This window comes from Euleptes europaea, chromosome 2 (genome assembly GCF_029931775.1).
Source record: "Euleptes europaea isolate rEulEur1 chromosome 2, rEulEur1.hap1, whole genome shotgun sequence".
NCBI lineage: Eukaryota > Metazoa > Chordata > Lepidosauria > Squamata > Sphaerodactylidae > Euleptes > Euleptes europaea.
This window is the reverse complement of record NC_079313.1, coordinates 7012448-7028201: the sequence shown is the minus strand read 5'-3', so window position 1 is coordinate 7028201 and position 15754 is coordinate 7012448. Positions and strand designations below refer to the sequence as shown.

The 15754-nt window shown below is 49.8% G+C and overlaps 1 protein-coding gene across 1 annotated transcript in view; it reads left to right on the top strand.

Annotated features, from left to right (window-relative positions):
* Nucleotides 1–15754, top strand: part of DOT1L (DOT1 like histone lysine methyltransferase) — a 94098-nt gene that overhangs the window by 38466 nt on the left and 39878 nt on the right. Inside the window, exons 8-10 of the mRNA XM_056867693.1 lie at nt 3988–4043; nt 5852–5931; nt 14741–14809. Of these exons, the coding sequence (XP_056723671.1) occupies nt 3988–4043; nt 5852–5931; nt 14741–14809 (205 nt within the window). The remainder of the gene's footprint in view (nt 1–3987; nt 4044–5851; nt 5932–14740; nt 14810–15754) is intronic.

The following is a 15754-nucleotide window of genomic DNA, read 5'->3' as shown; positions in this document are numbered from 1 at the left end:
ATTTTCCAAGAAGTCTCTCGTAATGAGGTCTCCCTCCCCTTTAAACGGTTCCCACCTGTCTGTGCTCACCTCCCCGTTTCCCTAATAAGAAAATAGGTCGCTCAATTATCTATGTGCATTTGGTGAGTGTGTGCGGGGTAACTGTGTCAGAGACGCATGGGCGCAGCGTGCCGAGGGAAAATTAGAATATGCTGCTGCACTGATATTTCTCTTTTGCATTGGCTGGATTAAGTATCTGGAGTGGGGGGAAGCGTTGTGTTTCATTTTCCCTCTCCTCTGGATCCTTGCCTAAATTCAGCTTCTTAATCTCCAAACGGAGAGCTGTATTGTGTGGGTTAATAATTCATAGGACTTGTTAGTGCTAGACTTCTGAAATGTAACGCTCAGAAACGGGGTCTGAGTTGTGCGGATTGGTTGGCAAAGCACAATCCCCCCACCCTGGGTCCTTGTAACAGGTAAATGAAGCATGTTAGGGTGGAAGTGGGAGAGCTCTACCCCCCACACATGCCTTCTTATAGTTCCTGGCTTTGTTAGCTTTTCCTAATAACTGTGGCTTTCTGCATTTCTCTCTCCCCCACTCGTCACTGAGGACAGTTTAACGGTCTGTTCTTTTGCAAAAACAAAAAGTGGGGGGAACCCCAGCAGGATATTAACTTCTTCCAGATATGGGTATTTAATGCCCCATTTTCCAGCGGGAACTTCGGCTGTTTTTAAGATTCAAAAAGCCCTCCAAACGCCATTAGTGGCTTTGAAACGGAGCCACCGTTCTGCAGCTTTGAATGCCTGCCGCGAGGTCGTTTTTAAAAATAGCCGCGCGTGCTTTTCCGGGCAGAACAAAACGGCCTTTGTGAGCCAAACGTATCGCACGGAGGCTGCGGCTGGAAGGTGACTTCTTCCCTCTCCTCCCTGCGTATTGTGTCATGCGCTCAGACAAGCCAGGCGGCCTGCTTACTCTGCTTCCCACTACAGATTGGTGTGTGTGTATGGTGGGGTGCTGCTTCTTCTGCATCAGTTCTCTTTTGGGTTTGATTTTTTTGGAACCCAGAACTCAGCTTCTGGAAATCTGACGCCTCTGCTTTCCCAATTGACGCAGGCACCGCCAGTAGAGGCTTCCCCCCCTCCATCCCACCAGTTTGGCTGCCTCTTTTTGGCTGAGGCTCAGCCCTCAGGAGCTGTGATCCTGTCTTCCGCACTCTCTTCAGGGTAGGCCTCCCAGATCTGGCATCTTGCCTCGGTGCCCCTGCCTGAATTGGTAAGAGGCAGGGGTACACGAACATGTGAAGCCGCCTTCTACTGAATCAGACCCTCGGTCCATCAAAGTCAATATTGTCTACTCAGACCGGCAGCGGCTCTCCAGGGTCTCAGGCAGGGGTCTTTCACGTCACCTACTGGCCTGGTCCCTTTAACTGGAGATGCAGATAAAGTGAGATGCAGAATTGAAAGCGCTCAAAGCTCAATGCTAAAGAGAATGAGGGGGATACTCGTACTGCCGGTTCTGTTGTCGCTTTCTTGGTGGTCGTTTAAAAAACAAGGCTTAACCAGAGATGAGGGGTGGGAAATTTTCCAAAATTTATTTTTCTGTGGAAAACATTCCTTTGCTAAAGGTTCATTCTTTGCTAAAATTAACAGCAACGAACGGATGCCGTTGCCAATGCAGGATTGGGCAAGCTTGGCAGTTTCAGAGTTTGTAGTTGATTGTGTGTGTCATCAAGTCATAGGTGACTTATGGCGATCCTGTAAGGCGGTGGTTCCCAAACTTTTTGGGCCACTGCCCCCTTGGTTCCACAAACTCAAACCCAGCACCCCCTACCCTATCCACAGTTGAAGGGACCCACCTCTAGCTCCCCCTGCTTCCCCCTTGCCTCTGAGTGCCCCCCAGGTAATCCCACCGCCCTCCAGGGGGTGATACTGCCCACTTTGGGAACCACTGCTGTAAGGTTTTCAAGGCAAGAGACGTCCAGAGGTGGTTTGCCATTGCCTGCCTCCTTTTCGCGACCCTGGTGTCCCTTGGAGGTCGCCCATCCAAATATTCACCAGGGCTGACCCTGCTTAGCGTCTGAGTTCTGATGAGATCAAGCTGGGAATTGTGTGAGAGGACATATATGTTTTATCGACTTTTAAACTGAGATGGCGGGGGGGGGGAGAGAGATAAAACTGCAAATACGTACAATCAGATTTTTAAAATCAAGTTACCAGTTCACCTTGATTTGCTGTGCAGGTGAAATCAAAAGGAAAGCTACAGGTTTTTTTTTTAACCGTATTTTTCCGTGTATAAGACGATGTTTTTTTCTTTAAAAATGTAGAAAAAATTGGGGGTCGTCTTATACACGGAAGGTTGCCGCTCTCTTCCCTACCCATCAGGGTTCTTTCCCGTCAGTGGGCGGGGAAGAGCCCGGTCACCCTGGCCAGCCGGCTTCAGCCGTCAGCTGATGGGCGGGGAAGAGAACGGGCAGGGAAGAGCCCGGTCGCCCTGGCCGGCCAGCGTCCGGCCTTCCGATGGTCCCCCGCTGTCTTCCCCACCCGTATTTTTCCATGTATAAGACGACCCCTGATTTCTTAATTTTGGGTTCAAAAAAATAGGAGTCATCTTATACACGGGGGTGTCTTATACACAGAAAAATACGGTATGTTGCTCCTCTCACATGGTGAAATTGGGGTCACAGATCTGATATGGAGCTAGCAAATAACGTGCGCTGTGAGGTCCCCTAGTGAATTCTGTGGAGGAGAGTTAAATTCCATTAAAATAGATGAGTGGATGAGTGCATCCCCAGCACATAACGCACAGGGCCTTGGGTGTGCTGAATTTACAGTGCAATTCTAACCATGGTATACTTGGAAGTAAATGCCATTGGCACTGAATGGGATTTGCTCCCTAGGGAGAGTGCCTGGGAAGTCAGCTGTTCTCACTGCCTTTGTTTCTGTCCCCCCTTAATTTTGATCTGTGCAAGAAAAACATATAGTATATTCTCTTTAAATTTTGACAAGTATTATTGCAATAAAGATTTCCGCGCAAAGCTCTTAATTCATTTGGAAACAGCGCTTACACGGTACTTGATTTGTGGGTTTTTTGTTTTGCTAATCTTTACTTTCTAAGAACTTAGAATCATGGAGTTGGAGGGACCACCAAGGTTATCTAGTCCAACCCCCTGCACAATGCAGGAAATTCCAAACTACCTCCCCCCCCACCCCCAGTGACCCCCTATTGCACGTCCAGAATATGGCCAAGGTGCCCTCTGTCTCATGATCTGCCTAAGGTCACAGAATCAGCATTGCTGACAGATGACCATCTAGCCTCTGCTTAAAAACCTCCAGGGAAGGAGAGCTCACCACCTCCTGAGGAAGCCTGTTCCCCTGAGGAACCGCTGTAACTGTTAGAAAATTCTTCCTAATGTCTGGACAGAAACTCTTCTGATTTAATTTCAACCCGTCCGTTCTGACCCGACCTTCTGGGGCAACAGAAAACATGAGGTAGCTTTTCACACCTCTCTTTGAGGGCACTGCTGCGGAGAAGCCCAGGCTCTTACATTTGCCCCTAGGAGAGGTCGCACCGGGGTTATCCTTTAAAGATGCCCACCCCATTAGGTACCTGAGGCCTGCCATTCAGACTGCGTGAAAATCTGTGCGGAGCTGCAGTGTCAGTTTTCGTCAAGGGTGGGTGGAAAGGAAATACACACGAATGGAGGTTGCGTGTAACCTGAGCGAAAGATAAATCGCATTTTTCCCCCAAGACACACAACTGGTAATATTGATACAGTAATAAAACACAATATCAAATAGAGAAGTCTCAGTTCTTTTCAGTGTTTGGTCCTCTGAATTACAGTAACAGAAGCTTGCCGGGGTGGGGGGATATAAATATATTTAAAGATTTGCATTCACAAAGGAGAATATGTCTTTTGTAACCTGGGGCATCTTCAGTTGTGTCCCAACTTCACATTTGTCATGGGTGGGGAAATGGAATTTCAAGAATCATTTTCTTTCTTTTCCTAGCTGGAAAGAGGTGATTTCCTCTCGGAAGAATGGCGAGAGAGAATTGCTAACACAAGGTACCGTATCCTGTCTGGGTGTCGTGTTTTTATATTGTCGTTTTAGCAAGGAATCCAGGGTGTTGTCATGGTCCCTGTTCTCCTCCATTTTGCCCTCACAACAGCCCTGTGAGGTATGCTAGGCTGAGAAAGGATAATGGAATGGGTTTGAATCTGCTTCTCCCTGGCCGCAGTATGACTGACTACTAGCCTCCTTGAGCAGGCTTTCTGGAGGGGCAGCACAGACACCTTCTAAATAAACAAGCTACCCTACTACTCTATACGTTTATTGCGGCATTGCTCTAAAAAAGATTAAGAACATAACAGCAATGTTACCACGGGTACATTGATATTGTTTAAAAGTTATGTCATATTAAGTTGAAAGAGTATATATAATTAAAATAATTTACAGTTAGGTTAAAAATAAACATTTTGACACATATTAAAAAAACAAGCTACCCTATATCCGTGTGCCTTAAATACGGATTTATTTAGAGACCTGTCTGTCTCTAGGGCTGCTGATCCATTAAAACATATACTTTTCTCTGTGAGGGTTTTATTTACCTGTTACAGGGGTCCCCAGTTTTTCTGAGCCTGCGGGCACATTTGGAATTCTGACATGGCAGGGTGGGCGCAGCGAAAAAATGGCTGACACAAAATGGCTGCGGCAGAAGGCAGAGCCAGCCACAAACTGATTGCCATGGCTTAACTTTAGTAACACAGGTCAGATCCTTGTGCTGTGGTAGCAGCTACTGTCAAAGCAACATTTTTTTAAAAAAACAGCACAGCCAGACAGAAGCCTTCCTGGGCAAAAGCCCCTGCCTGGCCCTGCCCTCTTCCTAAAAACACTTGGCGGGCACCAGAAAAAATATCGGCGGGCTCCATGGTGCTCACGGGCACCATGTGGGAGGCCTCTCACCTATTAGACTGATGTGTGGCTCTTCTGTTAGTAAGTTCAGGGACTGTCCTGCTGGGAGAGGAAAGGAGGCCTTACCTAGATTGTAGCCTGTCCCTATCCGTATCAATGGAAATATCCTTCAAGCTCAAGGCAAATTGCCCTTACTGTAGGGAAAAAGAGCCCTAAAAATGTGGGGTTGATGTCAGAGTGAGTCAATGGCTGGGAGACATGCCAGGTTGAAATTCCTGCTCCGCCCTGAGTGTTGTGGGGTGGCCTTTGTCCAGTCATGCTTGCCCTCATAACCTACTTCACAGGGTTGTTGTGAAGGTGAAATGGAAGAGGGGACTGCCATGTGTTGCCGCCCTGATTGCCTTAGAAAAGGGTAAAGTAAAAATGTGATAGAGCCAGCATTGTGTAGTGGCCCAAGTGCTTCGAACACTGAGGGTCCTGTAGAAATGCAAAATGGACAATATATGTAGTTTGTAAAGGTGATTGTGTCCAGGGATCTTCCCACCCCCCACATGAGTATTTTCAGTCTGCTTTGGATGACCTAGCGTAGTTAAATTGTGGAACTCCCTGCCCCAGGATGTGGTAATGGCTGCCAACTTGGAAGGCTTTAAGAGGGGAGTGGACATGTCCATGGAGGAGAGGGGGTATCCATGGCTACTAGTAAAAATGGATACTAGTCATGATGCAGTCGTCTTGTTTGTGGGCTCCCTAGAGGCACCTGGTTGGCCACTGTGTGAACAGACTGCAGGACTTGATGGGGCTTGGTCTGATCCAGCAGGGCTTCTCTTATGTTCTGTCAGTGCATTTCAGCGAAACCACGTTGTTTGCTAAGTGTACTTCTATCTCGCCTTAGCAGCTTTGCATTTAAAATGGAAGCAAGGTGGTCACGTCATGTCTTACTAGTGGTGCTTTTATCTTGCAGCGTTATATTTGTGAATAACTTTGCCTTTGGACCTGAGGTGGATCACCAGCTGAAGGAGCGATTTGCGAACATGAAGGAAGGTAATAATTTGAGCCTTTGTGACGAATGCTATTTTGGCTCTGCTGCGGCAGCTGGTACAGCCATGAAGTTCCGCGTTTTGAGCTTGCATGGTGGTGTTGAGTTCTTGTCCTTGCTCGTAATCAGCTTGGCTGTCCGGAAGTCGCTCATTCATGTTTGTCCCTCGAGGCTTTGGAATGGCTCCAGTTGCTGTCTGCAGGCTTCTTGGGGGCAGAGATTTGGTCTCGCTGCTCCTCCTCTTCAAATCTTTAGGCCTTGCGTAGATGTCTTCATTGTCTTGTACGGGAATCCTGACTGACTCTATATATTGGGACCAGGAAGTGTACAGTAGCTTCGGACCTTTTCAAGTTTGCTTTGAAAGAAAAAAAAAAACAGATCAGTGCTTTGCACATATAATTCGTATGTGCACACGGATTGTACGTGGTGCAGGGGTAGCCAACTTTTTGTTGGCAATTGCTGCTTCCGGGGGGGTGTGTGCCAGCAGTGGTGGGTCTCCTGGCCCCCACATGCTTCACCCCTCCCTTACCAGTCACCACTATACCAGTGGTCTGACTCAGTTTAAGGGTCCTTCATGTGTTCAAGGCAAAAAAAGGGGTGATTTTCCTGCTCCTTCTCCCTCTTCTTGGCCACCACGTGGTTTTTAGCAAGCGAGAAGACCCAGGGAAGCAACGGTGGGGAAACTGGCAATCCCCAGTTGTTCCGTGCGGATGGGAAGCACAGCCCTGGCCCATCAGCTTGTTCTGCTCTGATGGGGGAGGGTGGGGACACTGTCCTCCTACCAGCTCTGAACAGCTGACGGACCAGGACACGCCTGAACCACAAGGGCTGGCCGGCAGCACCCGAGCTTCATCCGCCTCCCTCCCGTCAGTGCCAGAATAACTCATGGGACTGAGGGAGGGCCTGGATGGCTTGAGTCCCGGTGCCTCCTGGACCCAGCAGCTGTGCAGCAAGCACCGTGTTAATGCTAAAGAGCTCACAGGACTGAGGGAGGGCCTGGATGGCTGGAGTCCAGGTGCGTCCTGGACCCAGCAGCTGTTCAGCAAGGATCCCATTAATGCTGAAGGGCCACCTTGCGATCGACTGGTTGGTCATTCCTGATATAGTGTGCGTGTGTGTATTTCTCTGTGCTCTTCCCCCGGCCCCCGAACTTCAGATGTGTTGAGTCGTAAGTGGGGCGCAGCTCTGTGGGGAGCCAGGCATCAGCTTGCCATCTCTCTAGGCCTGGCTGAATATCAAGATGGCCAGGCTGGAAGTAAGGGGAAGCTGCCACCAGTAGGGCAAGAATCACGCCACACACCCCTCAGCTTGGAGAGCTCCCTTCTTGCAAATAAGGGAGAGAAACAAAAAAAATAAATAAAAAGAGCCTGTGAGAAGCAATCCTGCTCACCTGGTGCTCAGAGACACCAAAAAGCTGCCCCTGTTCTGAGATGCAGAAGGGAGCAGGAAACTGACAAGTGGGGGGGGTGAGGGGGGATCCATAGAGGGAGCAAAGAAGGTGGTGAACTAACCCACAACCACCACGATGATGGCGCCTGGGGCCAGCGGGGCAGCTGCGATGGACTCGGCCCCTGACCTCACCCTTTTGGGGGGAATGGCTAGCCAGTCCCAAGGGAGCTATTATGAACCCTGCTCTCCCATGGGTTCTCCGCCAGCCAGGTTGTTTCTGTGGTAACCGAGTCCACAGGAGGCGCCATTCTGGCTAATGAGGATGGCTCCTACCGATGATATAGAAGCCGTTTCTGGTGGCCTTGAAGCCCAAGCCCCAGTGGCCAGCCATTGGAGGGCCCCTTCCTTACAGAGCCAATCATTTGCGCCCTCGGCACAGCTGAGAGTGGTGATTATGAAAAAAAAGGCACTTTTCAGAAATGTCACATCATAGACAAAAACATGTAGGCGATGGCTTCCAATCCAGCTGCCCTTCGGAAAAAGCCTGCACATTAGAAAAGCTCATCCAGAAATGGCCAATTTCAGAACAGCCTCAGGTGATGCCTCCAAAGAGTCAAGTGTGGGTCCCTTAACAGCTCCCAAAGTTTCTGAGTAAGTTGGCCCAGATATGAGGTGACTTCTGGGCATCCCAAATTGCCTTATCTCACAAGGAGCATGAGGTTGCAGAGTGAGGAGAGCCCAGAAGCCTGAGGGCTACCAGCCAGGGCTGCCACCACCCACTAAAGGCTCAAAAGCCACATGGAGATAACGAAGTGAACACCAAACAGCCCACTTGAAGAAGAAGAAGAAGAGTTGGTTTTTATATGCTGACTTTCTCTACTACTTAAGGCAGAATCAAACCGGCTTACAATCGCCTTCCCTTCCCCTCCCTGCAACAGACACCCTGTGAGGTAGGTGGGGCTGAGAGAGCTGTGACTAGCCCAAGGTCACCCAGCTGGCTTCATGTGGAGGAGTGGGGAAACTAACCCGTTCTCCAGATCAGAGTCTACCACTCCAAACCACCTGCTCTTAACCTCTACGCCACGCTATCGAGTCTGGGTTCCTCAACAATCCCCAGAGTTTGAGTAAGTTGGCCCTGATATTAGGTGGCTGTTGGGCATTCAGAGTTGCCTTCTCTCACCCGGAGCATGTGGGTACAGAGTGAGGAGAGCCCAGAAGCCTGAGGGCCACCAATAGGGGCTGCCACCCCCCACTTAAGGCTCTCAGAGCGCACAGAGAAAACAGAGTGAGCACCAGATGGCCCACTTGGCGGGCAAGCATGGTCACCTGCCCCGAACCCGAGGTACAAGCGGGACTTGGCGGCCTGCAAAAAAGGAAAGCGGCGTATAGGGAACCACAATGCCGAGGGTGGAGGGCTTCCAGTAGGAGTCCTGCCGGACCCTCGGGGAAGAGTTTGTTTCACGGTTGGCCAGCCCAGCCACTTCTCTGGAAGGGTCCATTTATGGAAGGCAACTGGGCATTCTGCTTGGAAGCTGCTTTCACATGGAGGGTAGCCCCCTCCCCTATTGGTCTGTGTTTCAATATATGGCCAGGCATTAATGATTACGCCAGACCTTAGAAGTGCTATGACTCTCGTTTTCCTGGCAATCACTCCCCAAGGCATACCTGCATTGAATCGTATGAAGCCTGCTGCATCCATGGGACCTGTGAGCGATGGCTGGCAGTGGAAGACCATAACACCCACGGGCCTGTTTTGAAGCCATGGTGCCAGTTGCCCTGCTGAGCCAATGCCTCTCCTCGTCAAATGTGAGTTGCCCCGTTGGCGAGCTCTGGTCAGAGGGGCCATCCCCACCAAGAATAAGAAGGCTGTCACAGAGACCTGCATTTGTGACCCTGCGCTGCCCAGCCAGAGGAAGCCAAGGATGATAAAAAAAACCATGAAATTGCAGAGGGAGAACAAAACCCTCAAGATGCTAAGGGGTAACGGCGAGTTGCTAAACAGGCCGAACAACTGCTTCAGTTTGAAGGAAGACAAAGTCCTCGGATGAAAAGCAAAGGGTTGTGGGGGGACAGAAGTAACACAACTGATGGACCTGTGAGTGCTGACCCCAAACATCCCCGGATCCCCTCACTGTAATACCAGAACCCTTTTTCTGCACTGGTGTTGATTCTGTGGGGTTGACATTCCCCGAGAAGTCCTGGTTGATCAGGGGCACGGTTTCGCATCACATTGATTCCACCTGCTGTGTCAGGCATTGAGACTCTTGTCCCCCAGAGCCGAGCCTCACTGTATCACCCCCCCAGACTGTCTTGTGGAAAGTTTTATTCAGATGTTAAAAGTTGGCAGTGAAAAATTTCATGGAAGAAAGAAGAAGAGTTGGTTTTTATATGCCAACTTTCTTGACCACTTAAGCAAGAATCAATCTGGCTTACAATCACCTTCCCTTCCCCACAACAGACACCTTGTGAGGTAGGTGAGGCTAAGAGAGTTCAGAGCAAACTGTGACTAGTCCAAGGTCACCCCGCAGGCTTCATGTGGAGGAGTGGGGAAACCAACCCGGTTCACCAGATTAGCATCTGCCGCTCATGTGGAGGAGTAGGGAATCAAACCCGGTTCTCCAGATTAGAGTCTGCCGCTCTTAACCACTGCTCTTAACCACTACACCACGCTGGCTCTCAGAAAGGCCATCTGATTGGGATATCCTCCTTTTAGCAGTCAGAGAAATCCCTCAAGGCTCCACAAAGGGCATCCCCTTACCAGTTAATTTTTGAACACCCTGCCCATTGGTGATCCTAGCTGAATGTTGGGGGTGGGCAACCAGAAGAGCGGCCAGCAGGAATAGACAAACACATGTGACAGTCCCCAGAGTGGTTGCAGTTTGCTCAGGTGTGGGCCTGCAAGTACTTAGATGTCCTGAGGTCCCCCAAAAGGCAGCATTACCGGTGGACCCGGACTAGGAACTTGGTGGAATGTTCCATGGTTCTGGTAAGGTGGACCTGTGGATACAACCACACACAGTGGTTGGGAAGAGGGGGACCACTCCATATGCAGTGCAACTCAGCTAACCCCTGGGCTGAAACCAAGCGATTGCGAATCAGCCTCCTTAAGGCGTTGGGAGGAGAAGCCTGCCCTGTTCGCCCTGACAAAGGAGCTTCCAGAAGAGAAGCAAGTCCTCCATTGGTGACTGAATGGAGCAGGGTTGCCTGAAATTCCACAGAAACCCTGACCTCTGCTCAGTAGTCCCAGTTGTATGACCCATCTGGACCAGTACGGGGCCTTGTTTTCACTGGCAGTGAGGTGCACCATCTTGATCACTCACTCAGCTGTCAGAGAACCGGGCATGGTAGTCAGCAAGTCAACTATGCCTGCTGCCCTCTGGCTGCAGGGGTCATGGGAACCTCTAGCAGACCGAGGCCGATATCACCTGCCCCAAAACCTGGTGGCTGATCCAGAGGTGTTTGGACGTCAGAGAGGTGAATATGTTCTTTGCCTTCCTTGTGCCAGGAGCTCCGCAGTTGCTGGAACACCTAACCGAAGACCAGAATTTTAACTACTCGCAAATTCCACCGGTAGCTCAGAATAAGAAAAACACAACAACATTCACCACCTCATGGGGACTTCATCGATTCGTCACCGTGCCCTTCAGGTTGGATGGAGCAGCCGCCACATTTCAGCGCATGGTCAACTGACTCTTAAGACCCTGTCATGAGTATGCGACTGTGTACACTGACCGTGTGACAGGTTTTTAGTGATTCATGGGACTAGTACCTAAGGCATCTACAGTCAGTCTTCGTTGACATCTGGAGGGGGTGGACTCCACTCTCCAAAAGTACATGCTGGCCGGAACCTAGACCTGCCATCTTGGTTATTGGGTAGGAAACGGAGCCAAGTCACCAATGCAGAGCGAACTCCAAGACTTGCGGGAACTACCATCTCCCACAATCAAGAAACGGGTCCAACAGCTGCTAGCCCTGGCCGTCCACTTCAGTCGATTTGTGCCCAGATCTCAGTTGTTGGATTGGTTGCAGAAGGGCTTCAAGGAACCTATTCACAGCGTCGGACCCCCTAATCGTCATATTGCAGAACTCCTGCAGTATCACGAGGCCTAGATTCCAGTAAGCCCTTTCTACTACACACTGGCTCTTCATGGGTAGGGCTAGGAACTGTGTTAATGCAAGTGCATCCCTTTTTATTACTTGTAAACCATTCCACCAAGAGAGAGCCTTCTCTGCTCTGGAAGTGGAGGCGCTTGTAGTCAAATGGTCCTTACATTGTGAAGGTACTACTTACTTTGTAACCCTTTTTACTGTAATCATGCAGCCCGCTGTTGACCGAAAGATCGAGGACATCCCAACGAGAGAGTCCGGTGGTGGCGTTGCAGCCCTATGACTTTATTGTCCACCCTCGTGCAGGACATCAGCAACCCCAACGCTGAATTTTGCTCCTGCTCACACGACCAAAATGTAGCGAGACCTAGAACTTTCAAAGGATGGGGAATGAGTGTAGGCCTCGGCCCTGCCGGAGTTCGAGTGTCGGTTTTCCATCTTCCTTGTCCCAGCCAAATGTAAACATGGCTGTGCCTGAAGTGACAGGATTCCACTGTCAGCAGGGCAGAAACTCAGAGGAACTCAAAAGGACCTCCGAGCTGGCCAGGAGGGGGGAGGACAGAGAGGTGGCACTGGAGAACGCTTGCCCAGGGCTTGAGGTTCTCGCCGAGGTAAAATTCCTCCCCTGCTGGATGATTCAGCAGTTCAGTGGCATAGTCAGAGGAAGGAGCATGTCTGTTTGCTTCTTTTGAGCATCTCTAAATGAAACCACAGTAAGAGAACATGTGATGTGCAAGCCAGTTTGCCAAGGGTTCCCAGAGAGAGAAGGGTGGCCGCATCCTGAGGCTCAGGAGAGACCAGGAAACTTGCATGCTTCTCTTTCTGTATTCATCTCTTCTGGATATGGAGAACATACAAGTAGTTGGCTAGTAATAATGTGGCAGTACTTGAGTGGGAAAGTTTTATGGGAATGCCCACTCCAAATGCAAAACTATGCCTGCCCTATCCTAAAGAAGTCAGATAAGGTTTTCTGGTTCTTTAACATCTCTAGAATTTACTTACTTTATTTTGTTCCAATTCCCCTGGTCTTATGTCTGGTGTTGGTACAACACCACCTATGCAATTTTAAACCCAAACAAGGAAGTGTGTGCGCACATGTGAAACCGTGAAAAATACAGCAGGGCCCGGTGCCGCTATAAGAGCACAGCTCTGATCTGCGTCGTCTGTGTCAGTTGAGTAGCCCCTTGCCACAAAGACCCTCTGAAGCAAGAGTCTGTTTTACTCTGAGTGGCTGACAGCTCCTGTCCTGACAGGCCCTCAGTGGGGCAAGGATCCTTTGGAGAGGGCATCAGTGACCTAAAAATCCTGTGGCCCAGAACCCGACGCGCAGTCTCTCTGAAGTGTAAGGCACCAAGAGCAGAATCTTCTCAGGCGGCTTGTTTGTTAAAGACTGGTAGCCTGTGTTTCTATCTTAACGGTAGACAGCCACAAAAGGCAGAAGTCTGAATACAAACCGACCCATTAAATAGCAAGATGCAAGGAAGCGGTCTAAAAAAATCTGCTTTCTGGCAGCATGAGAACAGAAGTCATATGGGGGACTGTGCCAATAATATCCCCAGGGGTGCAAAGAGTTTCGTAGTTGGGGATGGGTGGGATGGAGTGAACAGAAAAAAGGCTCTTTCTCAGAAGTCTCTGCTAACCTCTCATCCCGTTGAGGTTGCTCTCACCATGGATCCCCCCCCAGGTGAGTGCAGGTCCTGGGCACGCTTGTATGATTTGAGCACTCTGGGGGTGGAAGAAGACAGTCCCCTTTGTTTTTGTTTCCTGTTAACGGTGAGATTAATTCTCCTTGCACCTTTGGGTATGAAACACTACCTGGGTTTGCCTCGGCCATCCAAAGCTTTTAAGTGGCTGGGCCCAGAACCTTGAATTGCGCCGAGATGCTAACTCAGACGGGTTTGCCACGCCAGATGAGCGAGAGAGCTCTTTTGGCGTTCTGTGATACAGGACACACACACACAAACCGTCTGTCTTTAGCGGTAGTGGAAGAAAGCCACTTGTCAGGACTTGTGTTTATAACCTCTGACAGGTATTACATTGTGTTGGGGGACCCTTGAAATCATCTGCAGGTTTTTGTGGGTGCTGTTCCTGAAGTGGTTCTCACAGGTCCAGATACATGTTCTCAGAGCAGCGCAGCGATGCAGCTGCTGGTTGATATGGCGAGGTATCCGAGGCCTGATTTTAAGCGTGACTTCAAAATACCTGTGTTTTGTTTAAAATGGACCGCTGCGCATGCAGTCCTGGTGGGTGTCAGAAAGTGCCATCGAATCCCAGCCGACTTATGCCAACCCCGTAGGACAGTGGTTCTCAAATTTTTGGGGCCACCACCCCCTTGGTTCTACAAACTCAACCCCAGCACACCGTTACCCTATCCTATAAAAAGCATTATTCAAAGTAGGGGTTTGCATAATGCACTAAAGAAGATAATAACAATAAAATTTCAAAACAGTTAACATTAATTGCACATCTATTCAAAGCCAAATTAAAACTTTTTAGTTGAACTTTATTCAACAAAACTGATGGACTTGATCCAGTGGTACCAGCTCTTCAAAGTCTAGAAAACAGTTCTGTTAGTTTCTACCAAATTTGCAAGCACGGTGCCATAGCTTGATCTATTAGTGAACAACACAGTTGAAGGGGCCCACCTCTAGGCCCCCCCTGCTGCCCCCTTGCCTCTTAGTGCCCCCCTAGGTAATCCCACCGCCTCCCAGGGGGTGGTACTGCCCACTTTGGGAACCACTGCCGTAGGATTTTCAAGGCAAGAGACTTTCAGAGGTGGTTTGCCGTTACCTTGCCTCTGCATAGCAACCCTGGACTACCTTGGGGGGTCTTCCATCCAGGTACTAACCAAGGCTGACTGGGCTTCTGAGACTGGATGAAATCAGGCTAGCCTGGGCCATCCAGGTCAGGGTGCAGTCCTAGTACACATGCAGTATCGGCAGCTGTCGCAATGTCTACCTAAGGCTGTGTATCTCTGGTGTGCTAACGTTGCACAGGTAGAGTTTGGGGCCCAGTTGAAGTGGGGTGCGCTGGGCACTCACATTGGTACATTCTTCTTGCCTGCTGGCATCACATTTAAATCAGGCCCAGTTCTCCTTGCTGCAATGGCTGTTATCGGCCAAGTTATGGTAATGGGTTGCATGAATGCTTTCTGTCCAGCACAAAAAGCATTCAGGACTGGGTTTGGTCCCTTTTTTTCTGTGTTGCAAGGCAAGGTGAGTTCTCCTGTCCTTTGCAACAGGATTTGCCCATTTCTGCTTGTCTTTCCACTGTTAAGGGAGATTTCATTTACTCACGTTTTCTTTTCTCTCCTAACAGGTGGCCAAATTGTATCGTCGAAACCTTTTGCACCGCTAAACTTTAGAATAAACAGTCGAAACTTGAGCGGTAAGATTTGGCTCTCAGTAGGCTTCGTTTCAGCTTGTGTGGGTCTAAAACTGTGATACCCCATGGCTCACGGAGAGCCACCTTCACAGTTAACCTCTACCCCACAGAAACCACATTTACTTCCGTCCCTGGCATAAGGTATGCACCTCAGGGAAGCTCGCTGCCTAACCCTTCCCTGCCAACCACAAGCCAAGCGGGCAAGGGCCCTGCCCACTTTTCTGAAACTTGGGGCAGGTGCCACACCGGGACACGGTGCTCAGAAGAGCCAAATGTGGCTCTTGAGCCGATGAGTGAGCATCACTGGTCTAAAAGCAACCAAGCCCCACTGGGCCGGAGAGAGAGCTGGGGTCAACCCAGGGACTTGTTTCCATCTGCTAGTTGGATTGGCTGTGTGTAGCGAGGGGTGTGAAGGGAAATCGTTGGGTTGGATCCAGCAGTTAGCTGGCGACAGGCCTGGGAAATCTTCCCTGGTTTCCTGACCCCTTGGAAGCCGCTTCCAACTCTGGAGAAGTTGATTCCCAATGTCTTGAGACACTTAGGGCTGTTTAGCTTGGAAAGAAGGTCTAAAATTATGCATGGTGTGGAGAGAATGGACAGGGAGAAGCTTTTCTCCCTCATAATACCAGAACACAGGTTCATTTGCTGAAGCTTGAGGCTGAGAGATTCAAAACAGGTAAAAGGAAGTATTTCTTCACAGAACTCATAGTTAAATTGTGGAACTCCCTACCCCAGGATGTGGTGATGGCTGCCAACTTGGAAGTCTTTAAGAGGGGAGTGAACATGTTCACGGAGGAGAGGGCTATCCAGGGTTACTAGTCAAGATGGATGCTAGTCACGACGCATACCTATTCTCTGCAGTATCAGAGGAGCATGCCTATTATATTAGGTGCTGTGGAACACAGGCAGGATAATGCTGCTGCAGTCATCTAGTTTGTGGGCTTCCTG